Source organism: Stylophora pistillata, chromosome 5 (assembly GCF_964205215.1).
Source record: "Stylophora pistillata chromosome 5, jaStyPist1.2, whole genome shotgun sequence".
NCBI lineage: Eukaryota > Metazoa > Cnidaria > Anthozoa > Scleractinia > Pocilloporidae > Stylophora > Stylophora pistillata.
In genome coordinates, this window is record NC_142523.1 from 19,312,950 (window position 1) to 19,330,212 (window position 17,263).

General features: G+C 38.9%; 1 protein-coding gene across 1 annotated transcript; it reads right to left on the reverse strand.

The window, feature by feature from the left end:
• Window positions 1-5,519: 5,519 nt before the first annotated feature.
• LOC111339799 (QRFP-like peptide receptor) lies at window positions 5,520-11,336 on the reverse strand. The gene is made up of 2 exons (XM_022946518.2): window positions 11,210-11,336; window positions 5,520-8,559 (listed from the first exon to the last, which is right to left on the reverse strand). Exons 1-2 carry the CDS (start codon window positions 11,272-11,274, stop codon window positions 7,488-7,490), a joined length of 1,137 nt encoding a protein of 378 aa, XP_022802253.2. The 5' UTR covers window positions 11,275-11,336; the 3' UTR covers window positions 5,520-7,487.
• Between the last annotated feature and the right edge of the window lie 5,927 nt (window positions 11,337-17,263).

Genomic DNA, 17,263 nt, shown 5'->3' on the forward strand with positions numbered 1-17,263 from the left:
GCTATTAACAATGATTGTGTTGATGGTAATTGCTAATTAAGTTACGATGATTGGGATCACGGAATCGAAATTAGTGCTCTAGTTAATTACTGGTGTATCGGATTGAATAAAGCGAGGTTTTAGACCTGAACTACTAGGGTCTGGTTCTCATAAGAGCACAAAACCTTCCTGTGAGCCCAGAGGGTAGTGAAAATCTCCCGTGGGGAGTGGGTGAAGGCAGCGTCAATGCGAAAACGCACGCGGGTTTTAATTTTTGAGATTATGGCTTGGGCAGAGGGGCGCCTGGCTTCAAAAACATCCAGGTTTCGGGCGGCCCAGAGCTCATTTAGGGCAATTTTGATTAGGAAGGACGTGATCAGGTTTGATTTTTCGAAACTGGAGCCCGGGGGTAGGCCCTGACGGAATAAAATCAACGGTTCAGACAGGAGGGGGGGGGGGGGGTTTATCATAGAGTTTGGAAATTAATGTCGACACCCAGCTCCAGACAGGGGACACCAGGCGACAGGAGCAAAACGCGTGAGAGACTGTTTCGCGCTCGCCGCAGCCCGCGCAGAAAACTACGCTAAGAAAATTGTGAGTAGGAGGGAGCATCCTCGGAAATTCCACCGAGATACGAACTCAAAAAGGCTTTGGTGTCGAAAGAATTGTGGTAGTCTTTTCCAAATCTTACTTCTGTTGTTCTTTGGGTACCTTCTGTTTCGTTTGTTTGGACGACCTCCGACATGTTGGGGGCTTTCATATAATTGAATAGTCAGGGAGCAGATACCGAAAAAACGAGTTTCCTTCAACCATCACCACAGAGTAAAGAAGACCTGATCAACGAGAAGTAATTTGTGGAGTTAAATTATGGTATACGTTTCAAAGTACAGGCCTTTCTGTCACGCACTCCATATTTCAACATGGAAACGAGACTGAGATCTAAACTGACCTTTTTAGCTCCCGATGGATATACGGATGCGATTCAGAATTGATGGAGACTTCACAGCCAAGTGAGTAGATTTGAAGCATATGACAAGATGACAATAAGGAGTGTCATGTGACTGCTGACACCAAGATTTTTGTCCTGCACGTATGAATATATGAATAAAGTTTATATCTGACCACTTGCAGCCCAGAGGCTGAATTACGGGTGCAGTGTAAGGTTAAGAACAGACGTCAGCATATCAGGCGCCTCTGGCAGCCGCTTCAGTCTATCGATCTCGCCTTCCCACCCATCCCGCCCAAGGGGAGGACATCCATCACACAGTAATCTCGTGTGTGGGAAATTAAGGTCTCCTACCCCAACCCTGCAGGAGACGGGACCTCCATTTATTCGTCCATATCCGAGAAGACTAGAACATCTAACCATTTTCTTGATGTTATAGAAAGGTAGCAAATTCTTCTCAATTATTTTAATACCTTGAGTGTTGATCCGACCGGGGCTCGAACCCTCGACCTCCCGCACAACAGTCCAGCGCTCTATCCATTGAGCTAACCGGGAGGCGGTATACCAAGGAAATAACTAGAAAGTCAATATCGCGCGCTTGTTTCTTGCGATTATAAGATAACTACTATTACCTTAGTAAACTGGTCTTATTTCCATCTGAAATTCAGATACCTTTTTTAAACTGTTGGCGCAGACTCGAAAACGAGGCTATAAAGAGCGGTGTATCCTCGGTCAAAAGTTTAAAATAATAAAAACATAAACATAAAAAGGTGTTTGCTAAAAGGAGGTACAAAGGTTTTATTAGTTGTTATCTATTAGTCGAGACCCATTTCATGTGTTTTTAAATATCAGCAGTATTACATAAGTTCTAATTTTCATTGCTGTTTCAGTACGCTCAATAAGTTTTAAACTTGTAACTCAGAGCAAGAAATTGAGTTTAGAATAGTTAAAGGCAGGTTGTCCTAGACCACATCCTTCACACGATTGATCTACAAAACAAACCTCCTGATCAAAATGTGTACAGCAGCTTCTTTGCTTGTTTGCTTCTTTGCTGGAACTCAAACACTTTTGTCCAAGGGTGTCTTGGATACATTTTCCTTGCGCTCTTGAGCATTTATGAATTTGATAGTTTTGTTTTTCGTATAAATATTCAGATCCTGCTATGAGAACTGTTTAGTACTAGATTCTCATTCAGCTTCCGTTGTAAAGCCATGCGAATGTCATGCATGTATTAGGTATTTTACAATTTTAGTAGTTGAAAATAGCATTGACTGTTTAAACTTGACTGAATTTTAATTTTGAAAATATAATTACAGTAATGCTCAACAAATTACTAAGCCTCAACATCCCCCCTCCAAGCGACCAACAGGCATTTGACTGGATTTCGGTAAAGGCATTCTCAGGGGTGGGGAACCTTGCCCGGTAGGGATGGAGAATTTGAAGTAGTGTTGTCAAGTGTTTCCAGTGGAATGCGTATAATTTATTTTTATTTAATATAGAGAGAGCTTTAAGGTTACGAATTCGCTTTCATAATAAAACAGCTCGGATAAAAAAAAAATTATAAAAGCTGATCAAAATTTACATGGGTATATGTTTAAAACCTAGAGTGTACATTTGAGTTGTGTGGTCTTAGGGTTTTACGGCTTCAATACCCGGTAGTCAAATAAATTGCTGGTTAATAACAGAAGTTGCAGAGCATTCTGAAACACAAGGGTGGGCTTATCCAGTTCACCCAACCGTGTGCATACCCCTAAATATTCCAAAACGCCTTTAGTGTTGTTCACTGGCAGAAGAAAACCCCTTGTAATCTTTACAGTTTCGAGTATGTCCGTAATCGATTTGTGACTTGTTTTGATTTTTTCAAGCACGGACTGGAATATTTCAGCTTAGCATTCGATAGGGCTCCCACAAAGAAAACTAAATCATGTCTAATTTCTTTTATAACATAACCAAAGTAAAGTGCGCGTTGTGATTGGTCAATTCAGCGTCCACCATTTGCCCATGAGTGTACGCTGCTAACGTGAGCAAATGCAAAGACTGGTTTTCCGCGCGCGCTTGTTTTTATCTTATCGCGTAAGATTTGTTCAATAAAAGAAAACTCTTTTGCTACAATATATCAATGCTATGTTATAAAACAAATTGTAAACACCACAGTGTACACTATTCAGTTATGGATGCACTTGGGAGGTTTGTTAAGCACTCAAGAAGCTAGAGTCGCTCTCGGCTATCGCCTAGCGCGACTCTTACGCTTCTTTCGTGCTTAGCAGCTACACTCCTGCGTGCATCTATAACTCAATAGTGTACGCTAAGGTTTTTACCATTTGTTAAATTACGCCAAGCACGATGTTAATATGAGGATTTGTGAAAAATATCGCAAGAATGGAAAAGTTTAACAATCATTATGCACGTTTGCGATATTTTCTACAACAAATCGTGGGGGGGGGGGACTGCGCCCCCCAGATTTTTCTTTGGTCGATACGACCCCCTGCTCCTCCCTTGCTCCGCCGCCTATTTCAACACTAGAGTGTATCTGTCGAAGAACTATCGGCTGATAGCTGCCGCGTGGAAATTGGATGTTCTTAAAACAAATATTTGCCTGAGAAGCGAAACTTTGAGAGCAAATATGCTAGTTTTAAGAACATCCAATTTCCAAGGGGCAACTATCTGACCGATAGTTCCGAGGCATAAACACTCTATTGTCTTTATTGTTTGCCACTAAATTTTCTTCCGCGCTCCAGTTGAAAAACAGTCAAAACCCACCAAATGCAGATCAATCAAATATTTATTAATGCGTACAGCCTGTCACAAATGTCAATAATTTGCAACCGTACATTGGCTAAATAATACGTTATATCTGTCAGAATTGAAAAGTCACTGTTTCTCCCATCTGCCTAACTTCACGGCCGTTAAACCATTCAAAATTTTCACGGATGAGTACTATCCATCCGTGTATTTTTCCGCGGACGGGCCCGTGAGATGATTTTAAAAAAGACGGGAATAAAGTGCAAAAGGTGGTTGTCTCGAAAACTGTTCATCGAAGAATACAAGATCATCCGAGCACAAGCCTTAACAACAAAGTACGGCATGAAAAATTGACATTGCGACCAAAAAATAGAAAAAATGCAACTATTCTTTTCCTCGTGAGACGACCAGGAAAACAAAAAAAGATAAAAGACCGAGCTATAAATTGAGTGAGGCAAATTGGAATCAAGCCAGGTGTTCATCAGCTGTCTTTGACACCATTTGACACTTCAAAACAACTTGAAAACATTCGCCTGGTGCTTACAGTTTCTTGCGAAGTTGTATGATATGTTCAATATTACTGCCAAGCAGCAACATTGAATTACTGATATGGGATAAATTATTGTCATTGATTCATTAGAATGTAACGACTCCGTTAACGTGCCGGAGGTGAGATGTTGATTCACTGACCTTTACCTGAGGTCAACAAAGGTCAAAGCAATTTCGTTCCAGTTACCTTACAGTTTATCAATTTTTGAGGTCTTAGGCTGCGCTCATACTTGATGCCCCAACATTAGCGCCAGGGCACCGGCATAAAATGGTGCTGCGTTCAGACACTAGGTGCCCGATATATTAGTGCCCGGTTCAGTGCCCAAATTCTGGCGCGGGTACTCGAAAAAAAAAAGGTGTTTTCATATTAATGCCCATCAAGAATCGTACTCGAGCACCGAGCTCGAGCACAAAGTGTGAACGTAACCTTCGAGTTCATAGGTCCTAGTTTTTGAGACACCCTGTAAACGGTCGTGGGGTTATTTTAAATTTTGATAAAAAGTTGATGAGTGCAAGCGTAGGTAAATTTACATGCTTGCCGCATATGGACCTTTTTCACAAAAGACGAGTTTCAATGTAGGCGCCTGTAGTTCTACAGTTTGTACCTTGAAGAATGATCCAGGAACCAAACCTCCCTCCACAGAACAACTGATCGCGGCAAGATGGCCGCCTTGACCTCCAAACGAGCAAAGCAATGTACAAAAACTTCCATGGTTCGGTGCAGTAATAGATCACAGATGACATCATAGTAAGTTAAGAACACATGGCAATCTGCGGTCTTTCCTTACACTTAGGTAGCACGGAAAGCCGGAAAACTCTTGAACAAAAGCACATCATTCACACCGGCAGTCTAAATCCCACAGGTATCAACGCACGCTTTTCATTCCACTAATTCATTCCTGTTTTTCTCGTTGCCATGTTCCCACCAATCACGTGGCTCAATTTTCTTCCTTTAAAAGCACACACGACCCACAATTCCCCTATTCGCTCCGACGAAGGGCTAACGCTGGAAACGTCAGCTTTAATAATCGTAATGGTGGCCAATTTACCATTTCAACTTTGTTGATATATTCAAATTATTGAGTTAAGAACAAACTTGTGACACACGAGGCTCAGCTGAGAGCGTCACTGAAGTTTTTACCATATTTTGACTTCTTCTATCATCGTTTTACTGTGCAGACCCATAGCAACATATAATCTATTCGTCTTATATGAAAAAAAAGCAAAATTCTGTTAATGGTGACGTCATGTAGGCGTCTGCCCTCCGATAGATTGATAGATCATTAACGAAAACCAATCAAAATGCGTGCGTAATTTAGTTTATTCATACTCCTTCACCTACAACATAGGAAAAGTTGTATTGCCTTTATTGAGAACGCTTGAAGTTCAACAGGTTCCGAGGAACCTTGATATATTCAAAAACTATATTTTCATATTTTCTTTCCTCTTTTTTACTCAATCCTTTTTAACTCAGTCATACCCAAGACCCACTGACTGCACAAATTTAAAGATTAAGTAGTTCTACAGTCCTATCTAACGGGTTTCTTCTATTTAGAAGTTTTACGTCAAAAAGTACAGTGTCCGATCATACTGTTTTGTTTGATTTTCGTTTGTTCTAATTTGTGACGGTTGTATTCATTGTTCGAGTGATTTTCTTTTTTGGTTTCTAAGCCGGACGCGGACAATCATGATGTTCAAGTTACTTGCCTTGAATAGTAAAAATGTATTTTTATGCCTATTTTGTTTCAATCAAATTTCCTCTTTCTTCTTTATCCTATGCTCATTTATTTAACGACCTGGTAGACTTAGCTTTTACCAAGTACAAGAGTAGAGCAAACGTGATTTTTATATTCCCCGCACTGTTTTCTTTACATTTTCTATTGTGATTACGAGGAGAATTTATTTGTTCATCAGGAGCTTCTTAAACTGGAGATCATTTCCTTTATTCGTAATACCTTTTAAGTTCCATTTAAGTGAGATACTGTAGGAAGAGTTTTTGAAGCCAGTCACTCTTAGAAGTTTGAGGGTTAATTTTTAATCGTGGAACTACTGAGAAATAGCTGAAAAACACAATAAGAACGGCAACAGCAAAAGTACTATCGGCAGTTGTCATGCCTCTACATAAATCCCCTTGGGAACCACTGTAAGGGGTTTCCGTGTGTAGATTTTTACCACCAGGTTAATGTCATGGTAGATGGATTTGCAAAATAATGTGGAAAAGAATTTTTCCCCCGTTCGAATTAAAAGGACTACGATAAACATTTTGGTAAAGGAATGGGAATAAAAACTTATCATTAATTCGTGTTAATTAATCTTCTTATCATGAACCACTAAGTGCGTGTTGAAAAGTTTATAACACTACAAATTTAAATTTAAATTTAAATCCTATTGTATGACAAAGCACGCATCTCAGAGCAGCATTCGTACGAAACGGTGTTTCACGCGACACCTCGGGTTTGAATCCAACGGAAGACGCAGAGAGCCTCCTTGTGTCTTCAATAAAGACAAAAAACCGAAAAAGTGCTTAATCTCTCAGTGAGATTAGTTCAGCGCCAAACGTCGGTTCTGAGCAAGTTTTGTGCGACTTGCGGTTGACAAGCTATCTCTGAAAATATAATTTTGGTTTTATCAACTGAATTGATAATGTGAATAGGCCACCTTAAAGAGTTTCAAAGTTGACGTTCGGAGTGTTAGCCCTTCGCCATTAACTCTGACGAGGGGCTAATCTCGAAACGTCAGCTTTGAAACTTTTTACGGTGGTCAATTTACATTATCAGCTCTGGTGATAAAGTCAAAATTACTGTTACTCCCACCTACCCAGCACCATAGTTTCTTTAGAAACTTACCCCCTTTACACATCTGGAAATGGCCGACAATGCGGTTTATGGGGGTAATGCTTGTGGAAACGTTTCCAAAGTCACCGCGATAATTCAAGAACTTTTTAAAAGTAAAACAGTGACTCTGGCTATTTCTCTGTCAATCACGTCTACTCGTATTTTAAAAAAACATTTCATAGATTTGGGTGTTTGTTTAATCCCTCAAAAGCTTCCAGATGACATTTCAGTTTATGCGATTGTGTTTCCATGTGCCCTAGTTAAGGCACACATTTCTAAATGGTGTCAATCCCTTGCCACGTTACCGTGAATGTTATAATATATTCCTACCCCAAGATGCGTCAAGCCAAATAAAGACAAGTCCACAGCTAATATCTATGGCAGCAACTGGTTTTCGGTTGTATCCATTGAACTCAGGATTACCACTCGTCTGATTTTTAACAACCCATTCCAGGACCCAATCTTTCTGTACATAATCCAGCAGCGCTATTGATTCCATTTTCTTGAACTCTCATATCTTCGGAAACATTTAGGGACTCTTCTAAAGGTGCTGTTCTATTACGAGCTGTTCTTTTACGAGGTAACAACTTGAAAAACTCGCGGCGGAATCGATTACTGAGTACCACCAAGATTAAGGGGTTTATGGCAGGATTTATATGACCCATGAGATTCATAGACACCATTACAAATAGAGGAAAGCGCGCATGGACAGTCGGAAAGTGTGATAAAAGGATGTGCTGGACATGTGTGGGAAGCCAACAAAGTGCAAACACGATTACAATACTGATTAGCATCGTGACAATTTGACGTTTGTGAAGCGTGTTGTTTTGTCGTGCATGCAATGGTCCACGTTGTCCAGGTGCATTGTGCTTCCAAAGTTTGCGACATATTGCAGTATACAGGACGGCAATGACAAGTAATGGACCTGCGTACATGGCGACAAATGTGGTGTTGTAAAACATCCGTTTCACCATCATGGGATCTCCAAAAATGGACCAGTCACGATCACACTGCATTTTTCCATTTATTTCAGTGGTAACTGCAGATATTCCAACGGGACTCATAAGAATTGCCGAACTCAGCCAAATAGAGATTGTAATAGCCCAGACTTTTTGAAAGATTCTGATCGTCCTGTAAGGGTACACGATTGCAAAGAACCTCTCAAACGCTATGAAGGTTAGGGTTGTCGTGGAACCAGCAATTGGCAAGTGGGACATAAAGAACATAACGTGACATGTGAAGTCACCAAAAGGACCTCCAATCCAAAGAGCCCTTACATGATATCGGATGACGGCCAGCGGGAACATGAATACAGCAAAGAGAAGGTCAGCTGCCGCCATATTTACCAGGAGAAGATTTGTAGGACTCTTCATGGCAGGTTTTTTCAGCACCAAACAGACCACGAACACATTGCCGAGTACAGCAGCGATAAACAGTGCTAAGTAGATAACCGAAATGATGATCTGACCAGTCTCTTCCATCTTGGAGTAGGCTTTCCTGGGGCAATATCTGAATAAGTGAGTTGAATGTTTTCAAGTTAGTTGATCTACACGGTTTTCCGGAAGGGATTCAAATAAATTCAGATATGGAACCGTGTTTTTGATATAGGCCTAAGCATAACAATGATTGGTCAGTATTTTAAGCCACAAACCTAAAAAGCAATATATGTGACGCCAACGTCAAATTAATTTGATTACTCGCAAATACTATTAATTGAACGAAAATGTCCTCAGCGATTGAGTGGGATGAAATTCTTACATTTAATTTAATGTGCTCGTCATACGTGACCAGCTTAAACTTGACATAGGCTCTCAAGGTTTTAAACCAGGAAAGCTGAAGCGAATTTGATCCGATATTTTAAAAAAACGCTTAAAAAGAAGTGAAAAAAACAAGAAAATTAACCGTTTACACCCACGTCCTCTACTTTGCTGCTAATCATTCACCGCAAGGCATGTATTTTAGGCCGATAAGACAGCCGATCGTTTGTCTGGATGATAAAAATAATGGAATTAATGAATACATGTCAGATGTATTTCTTTTGCCCTGGATTTTAAATCTTTTTCGGTCAACATTTCTGACCAAGAGTCCTACTTTGAACAAAAGAAACTTAACTGATGAATTTTTTGGATGGCAGTACTAAAGGAAATATTAATATTGAAGAAAGTAAAATTACGGCGGCTACCAAACAGCCCAGAGGAAACCATATGAGATTATGGGCTGGATAGACGAGAAAGTATCACGATTCCTTTTCAATTTTAATCAGTTTGCCACGTCTCTGGCGGTTTAAAAACCGCTGGCTACTGATTTTTATTTTGTCGATGTTGTTTTTAGGTGCGGTTTTACTGATTTCCAACACATCATATGAAAAAAACCTTAGTAGGGACTCAGACAACAAAGATGACGCAAAAAAGTCGTTAAAAGGTCGTCCATTTGAGAAATTCTAAAAAAGCGTTTAGGTGGAAAACCCCATTGTGCTCATTGCCGCCCAGATTGATCAGCAAACACTAGACGGGCTAAGTAGCTCATAAACCCCACGCATAATCAAGTTTTTACTATCATAAATCACGTAGATATAGAGAAGTAAGTATTTTTGCTTGAAAACACACTAAACGCAGACGTGACGAAAACTTATAATCGTACGTCAGTGGCAAGTAGTGATGACGCAATATACCGCTTACGTAGGGTTGTTTGCGCGAACAGTCAGTGAAAAAAAGGGCGAGCGATAGATTTTCGAAGTTCTCTGAAGCTCATTTTTGCGAGATTTTATTTCTCACTGCCGATGTAATCACTCAGAATTTATTCATATTTGTATAGCTGCAAGATTGTTTTGTCAGCTGTCAGGATTACTTTCTAGCGAACAAAACAAACGCTGGAACTGTGAATCAAGTGTTTTTTTCTTCGGACTTTGAGACTGAAAGGAAATCATATTGTGTCTGTAAGATGTTAAATTATGTTTTCTCACGTCAAAAAAACTTTATATTTACGCTAGTACAGCGCAATAGCAAAATATTGCTCATACCATTTAATGTCAAATAAGATTTAGATCTCCGGATCAGCGTGTAATACCCTCTTAAGTGATTTACAGAGTGTTTAACTGACGCAGAAATGAATAAAGAACTTCATTTAGACATGCAGTGTTATTTACATTATGACCTTTTCATTTGTTTGACTGACCAGATGAACGTTGTTTCGCCAATCTAAAAGGATTATGAAAGTGAAGCCAAATAACTAATAAAAAGATCAGTTGCAATCATTCTAACCATACTGTTAAAAAAAAGGCAAAAACAGGGATTCGCATATAATGAAGGTCTTTAGCTGTCATTTGAATATGCACGCGAAAGAGTTTTTATAACCTCAGTGGCCTTAGAGATAATTTACCAGCATATTGAAGTTGCCCCATCATAATACCACATATATTAAAGACTACTTCATCGGCAGAATCAATGATGATATTCAATCGCTTAGTTCAACACTTAGTTTCAATAGCCTTTGCCTTAAAGATAAGTTTGTAAGCATAGTGTAAGTCGCTGCATCAATTTGTCACATACATTATAGGCTACTTTATCGACGGAATCAATGTTTATATTCCATCACTTAGTTCAACATCGGAAGGAAAACCAGACATGGCCTTTTAAGATATAGATTTTTAAGTGGCTGTTAAGGCTTCAAATTCAATGGGATAATCAATTGCAAGAAAGGTTCTAAAACGCCGAGCTTATGTATATCCTTTTCTTTGTAGTTATTAAAAGATTCCGTTTCCTCAAAGCCCGCAACTGTAGAGTAAACGTCATGGCCATTTTGAATGATTTTTCCCACAATATTTCCCCAGTATTTTGAAAATGCTCTGCTTTCTAACACTGTAGGAACAGCTTTAACGAGTGAAACTCAGTTTGAAGAATCAAAAGAAAAAGATTAAAAAAAAGAACAGAACAGAAAAAGAGAAACAAAGCCTCTGATAATATTCATCGGTCATGATAAACGCCGGCGAGGATTCTGAGGGCTAGGGCTACAAGATTGTCTAAAATGTATATCTCATTCTATGGCTTTTGTGTACAGGGTAAATATCATACTGTGTCATTCGTTCTCCAACGTGTTGTTCATTTTTCAAGTTTTTAAACAACATAATTTATACTCGAATGTTATGAGAATCACATCTCACCTCTCTTTTTTATCTTGAAACCATCCTCCATTCGGCCAGGCTGACTGACACTCCCTCTGGACCATAAAACTGGGATGTCTCTGGAAAAAAAAGGGTAGACGAACTTTTTTTATGTTTATGTCGACCTCTTGTTAGGGACTGAACTATAAAACTGATTAATGGCGCGGCGTGACAATATAGCAGTGTTTAAAATCCAAGATTTAATGACTCTTTTACAAACAGCTGTTTACAGCTTACAATTGGGTTTTTACATCATGCCATATAAGGAGATGTCAAATTCCCTTCTGTTTGCTCTAAGTTAAAGTTTCGTTTAGTTTTGATAAAATTCAAAGTTCAGAGTCGATAGCTTGGATGTTCAAAGGCAACTAGGCCATTCATTAACGAATAGTCAATCACAAATATCAGGTAAATTCTCCGGCTAGTTCAATGTTTTTATTTAATATTCGTAGCTTAGCCGTTGTTTAAATTTCTTACAGCGATCAAAAGACAGTGATGATGATTTAGAGTAGAAAAGGAAAGATTGCAACACCTTACCCGAGGCCAATTTCCTAATTGACACTGAGGCTTATCAAATTGAAATTTTTAAAGCTTTACGGGGTGGTAAGGATAGAACAAAATCTTAAAATAATCTTTTTTCGAGGCAAACAAGTACTATAAAGGCAAGAACAAAATAAAAACAAAAGAGGATGGTTTTAGATGCCGAAAAACATTACAGATGCCAAAAAACTTGAAAAACAAATTTACGCCAATTTTTTCATCAAGATAAGCAAATATTTGCAAGCTCTGAATTAAGCATTTTGCCATGGACTCCCATGTTGTCTGACGCCTAGATCAGAGTACAAATTTGTTTTATACAAGGCATTGTTTTATATTAAGCATCGTCGCCGATTTTGATCTAAAGCATGACGCAAGATTAAATTATGTCAATATATTCCTCGAATGAAAGAGAAATCAAAACCATTATCTTTTCCAAGACTGATTTTCCCGTAAGCGAAAATCAGATGTTTGATAAACCAATCGAAATTATAAGCAAAATAAGGAAGAAATTCTGTCTCTCTTAAGTCTCCATCACTAAGTTTGAGCAAGAGGTAGTCATTTTCAAAATTACGTAAACTTCTTAAAATTTCCATTTGTTGATGGAAGAATGATAAAAGAAATTGAAAACCGGCTGACTTCCACCTTAATGCCATTAAGTGTAAAATTTACACCTGCAAACTGCGTCAGTCAGCTGAACCAGTAATGGCTAACAGGTAAATTTTCTCTCTATCACCTTCACGCTTTCGGGAAAACGATTTGACGAAAATAAGGAGAAGGAAATGACACGATTTAGCGGAAAATAAATAAATACATAACCCAACTCTGGTACTAAGTAGAGTTCCTTGTGATTATCTGCATTCATAACTTGTTTTCTATTTTATTTTGTTTTATTTCATACATTCATTCTCTTTACATTGATTGAACGTCACTGCTTAAGATGTATATTTCGCACTTAAGGTCATAGAAAACTAAAGATCGAAGATACTAAAATGAATTCGATGTTTTTCATCTGTTGCTCTATTTACCGGACCGATAGACCGACTGAAGAGCGAACACTCCGAGACCCGCAAGAACAGATTTATGACAGGAATTTTCAGGGTTGAGGTTCTCCATCATTTAATGTCATAAAAACCATAAAAACCTATTAGTTTTTCCTGACTTCTCAGTCGTGAAAAATATAAATTACCGTCAGCAGGACTTGTTTTTGAAATTCAAGAAGCACTTGGTCTGTGATAGAGGCATCGTGTTTGACGAATATTATATGCGCATAAAGCTTTGTTCTGTATATACTCTTCCATTGTCCAAAGATTAGCTACGGTCTGGGAATCCTTGCATCAAAATATGTTATGAACTCGTAGGGCTTTCCCAGTTAAGAAAAAATTATTAGGAAAAATATTAAACGGGTGAAACGTAACTTTTCCTTATAACGATCTTCTTTGCATCGCTTCAATCTGGTATTAGTATGCAATTCATGCACGTTTAACAAAAGAAGGAGCCTCAAGCAAAAAGCACTCAGCCATAGCTTATTGCCTCCTATTCCCACGCCGTGAAATTATCTACATACTAAGGACATGCACGATTCGCTTTTCGAGAGAGAGAGAAAAAGTCAATTTCTGTCATTTTATCGTCTTTCTACATGCCTATTAGCCTTAAATCAATTAATTGCTTGCAAAACACGCCAGTTAAAGCAAGGCCTTTCCGAAAGTGCCGCGCTGATAACGTCACGAAATCTTACCAAGGATTGTAAAATCTTATTTCCCAGTTTAATGAATCAACCAAACCGTCGAACTTTGAATAAAAATATATATAGAGAGTTGCCTTTTAATCAATTTTTAATTTTTTCGTGCCCTACAGATAGTCTGGTGGATTTCGTCCGCTCTTCTGCTCCAAGTTCTCGCATTCAAGAGATGCTGTCAACTTATCCTGAAGTTTGCACACGAACGATGGACAAACTCTTGCTTGTTATTTTAGGTCCCGCTTGTCATAAGGATTAAATTTGGGAGGCCTAAGACTGAAAAACAAACATGATACACCTTCAAAATGATAAATTTACGATTTTTTCCCTCTAAATAGTTAGGTTCAAAAAAGTTCCAGCACAGACAAATGATTGAAAGCATAGAGTCAAAGCAGCTGTTGTAAAGATTTCGAAGTAGCAGGCGTCACTTGCCGGTTGCGATGTCAATAATCAGGCAAAATTCACATAACAATAACAATTTAACGTTTCATACGAAAAAAGAAAGAAAACAAGGGAACATTCTTCGACAAGGCTCGAAAGAAAGCCTAAAAATTGGTGCTGAAATTTGCCCCTGTGAAATTTGGTGACTTGTCAGAGCCCTCCGCGTTGGTTAGTCTTTTTACAAATCGATCCCAAACTTGGTAAGTTTACCAGCTTAAGGATGCTCTTTTAAGCAATGCCAAAGACTTGAACCATGTTTATTAATTCTTTTGCATTCCTTTTGATTTCTTTACTCACATATCGGCGTATTATATGCAATTAAGAATCAACAATTTCTGGCGCTCTGTCACTACACTGCGCCGGTTGATAGCTTAGCGCGTATCATTAACTAACTTTAACTTCAACTCACTGAAGCGTGTCTGTGAGCGCGAAATTCAACCAAGTATATCACTTGTGAAATGCATTTTATCACAATAGCTGCGATTTATGCTGTATTATCAGTGTATGCATAGCTTTTCTATGCGAATTTCTTGAGAGTATTTATTGCGGAAGAATATTCTCGGTCTCTGACCATTTTATATGTATAAATTACTAATTTTTTAAAAATTAATTATTCTGGCGGGAAGGCTTATGCATGCGGAAAAAAGTTGGCCGAGAAACAGGGGGAAGAAGGATCTTTCAATAACGCTTTGTACTCTGCTTCGTGTGTCAAAACGCGTCTCCCCTACATGATATACCTCTCATAGCCGCTACATACACTTTCCGTTCTATGCATCCCCTTGAACAGTTTGTAATAATATTAGTAATTAGCCCCTTTAGAAAAGCCATGAGACCTCTTTGAAAACCCGAATTGATATTTTTCTTCAATCCTTCTTAAATTAGACCCTTGAAAATGCCAATCCTTTCTCATACTCCCAGCATGAAACTAGGTATCATGACCTCTTTTAAAACAGTTTGAACATACCCCAGAGTAGCTTGTTCTTTCATTGTTTTTTTTTTTAATAAAGAGTACCTCTCCCCCCCCCCCCTCACTACCTACCTCTTTTGAATTTAATTTACGTTTCAGTCACGGTTCGTAATCTGTTCTGCTAATCTATTCCACCTTTGTCTTTGTAATTGCAGACCTTGGCTGACTGCGATAAAAAGCGAGTCATCCCATTCGACCTCCCTGCAAACTTCATCGCTAGACAAGAGAAAATCAAAGCTGTTCCTGAGCTGGTGAGTACGTTTTGAGTTTGACTTTTAATTTTACGTTTTGAACCTCTGACTTTACGAGACGTACAATATTGAAAATGATAGCAATATCGAAATTCTTGCCGACATCCCGCTCAGAAATACACGTTAATAGGTCGGTCAAGTAGAGGTGACTGTATCTGATGAGAGGTGTTTTTATGTGGAGATCCGACTGTACGTAGATTTAGAGCCCTTTCACGGCAACGAGACTATGTAAACCAAGAACTGAAACCTACATGCTATCGTCATTTTGTCAGTTGAGCGTTGTGGCGCGTTTGCCGTTATGTAAAAATTGAGATTTTGGCGGACTAAAATGTGTATTAGCCCGCTCGTACGCTTGAATTATTTTTCAGACTTTTTTTTTTCGATTTTTTTTTTCACACTGCCTCCATACTTATTATGATAGTGATATAGTTTATGCTCTTGGCTATAAATTTGTTTTGGACCCCTCTCATAACAGCTCGAGTTAAAAGGACTCTCAGTCAGGCCCATAACACAATTCATGGCCGCGAACATCAACTCCTTGGGCCTCTTACGAAAGCAAATTTTAGCCGTCGTAAACAATTCTCAATGGAGCTGGACCTTTTATCCGAACATTTCTTTTCGAGAACAGTGCCAAGAGGGCCAAAAGCTGACCATGGAAGGATATTTACTTAATTAACATGAACATTTATTTTTGAGAACAGTGTCAAGAGGGCCGAAAACTAACCATGGAAGGATATTTAATTCATTAAATCGACCCTCTCATAGAGAAAACCTGAGACCCAATGATTTCGTAAAATCGTGGTTTGGGTTAGACCGCGAGTTAATAGCCGGCCGTATTGGTTTATTATAAAGACCTATAAGTCAGTTCATGATTCTTGTTTTCACAAACACGTGATTAAGAAAAACTGCTGGAATATAACCGAACAAAATTGCCCTTCTTTCAATTGCCATGCACAGAAGCTCAAAACTGATTAGACTCGAATTCTTCCATAGGAGAATGTTACTGTCGCAGTTCGCTTGTCGTGCGTGGGTCACATTATAGGTAAAATGTTGCATGTCACGGGTGAATAATTTATGTAATAATAGAAAGCGATGGTCTCTTCTCTTGTTTAATGTAGTTAAACAGAGTGCAAACATACTCAGGACAAGTGACAGCAAGGTAGCGCTTTAGAAGCTAAAAGAAAAAAGAAAAAAAACAACAGATGATTCCGACCTTAGACATTTCGACGAGCCCGGTAATCCAGCCTTTACAAACCTTTGGAAGGTTGCGGTTGTTCTACAGATCACGGGGCAACCGTTCTTCTTAACAACCAGAGCATGACAAAGAGGGGTTTTAGAAACTTAGTATTTGACTAAATTTATTTTTGTGACTTACAGTCGACAAAAGTCATCACCCTTTGTAGTATTGGTTTATTGAACAAATATTCACAACTGGTGTCAGGAGGAAATGCACAAATATTTTGATCAAAGCTTGGTCACGGCCAAACTTTAACAGACCTTCATTTTACGTCTGAAGGGAGGTATTGGTAACTTTAAAAAGGTTTCGGAGTTAAATTTACAAAATACGGGCGAATTTCGGAAATATTTGGGAAAATCGATTTTGCGCTCTCCATGACTAAAGACAGCTGAATAAATTAGCATAAATAGTATTCGCAAGAACGTCCTCGCATTGTCAATAGAAGTTATATGAGCGGGAATCAAAAACAATTTTCAAATGACAGCGAAAGTGGTGAGGGTGCAGAGGATTTGGGTAGTGTACTCATGGATGCTTTGGTGGAGTGCTACGGTGATGCAAGCACCTGGAATACCCGACGACAAATACTTTCGATAATGGCGGACAAAGTCACATTCCGAACTCTGAAGAAGTGGACCCCAGGTCTTACTCGGTACAAGTTCAGTATTGCAAGAAAGCACGCACTGCTTCGTGGGAGAGGTGTCAACGCAGACAAAATTATTTGTATCACAAGCACAGGTCGACCACTTCTTGGATTTCATAACTAGTCCCCATGTTATCCAGGATCTACCATTCGGAGATAAGACCATGATCAAATTGTCAACAAATGAGGTTCAGTGACTGTCCCCAACGTTATCCGAATGTTAATCCTTGAGTCCATCGTAAAGCA

Bases quoted from the DNA above. Each gene is read 5' to 3' on its own strand.
- LOC111339799 (XM_022946518.2), bottom strand. From the start codon at position 11,274: ATGGTCCAGAGGGAGTGTCAGTCAGCCTGGCCGAATGGAGGATGGTTT. The intron at 8,560-11,209 runs GTGAGATGTGAT...TCACTTATTCAG, and splicing joins TTTCAAGATAAAAAAGAGAG to ATATTGCCCCAGGAAAGCCT.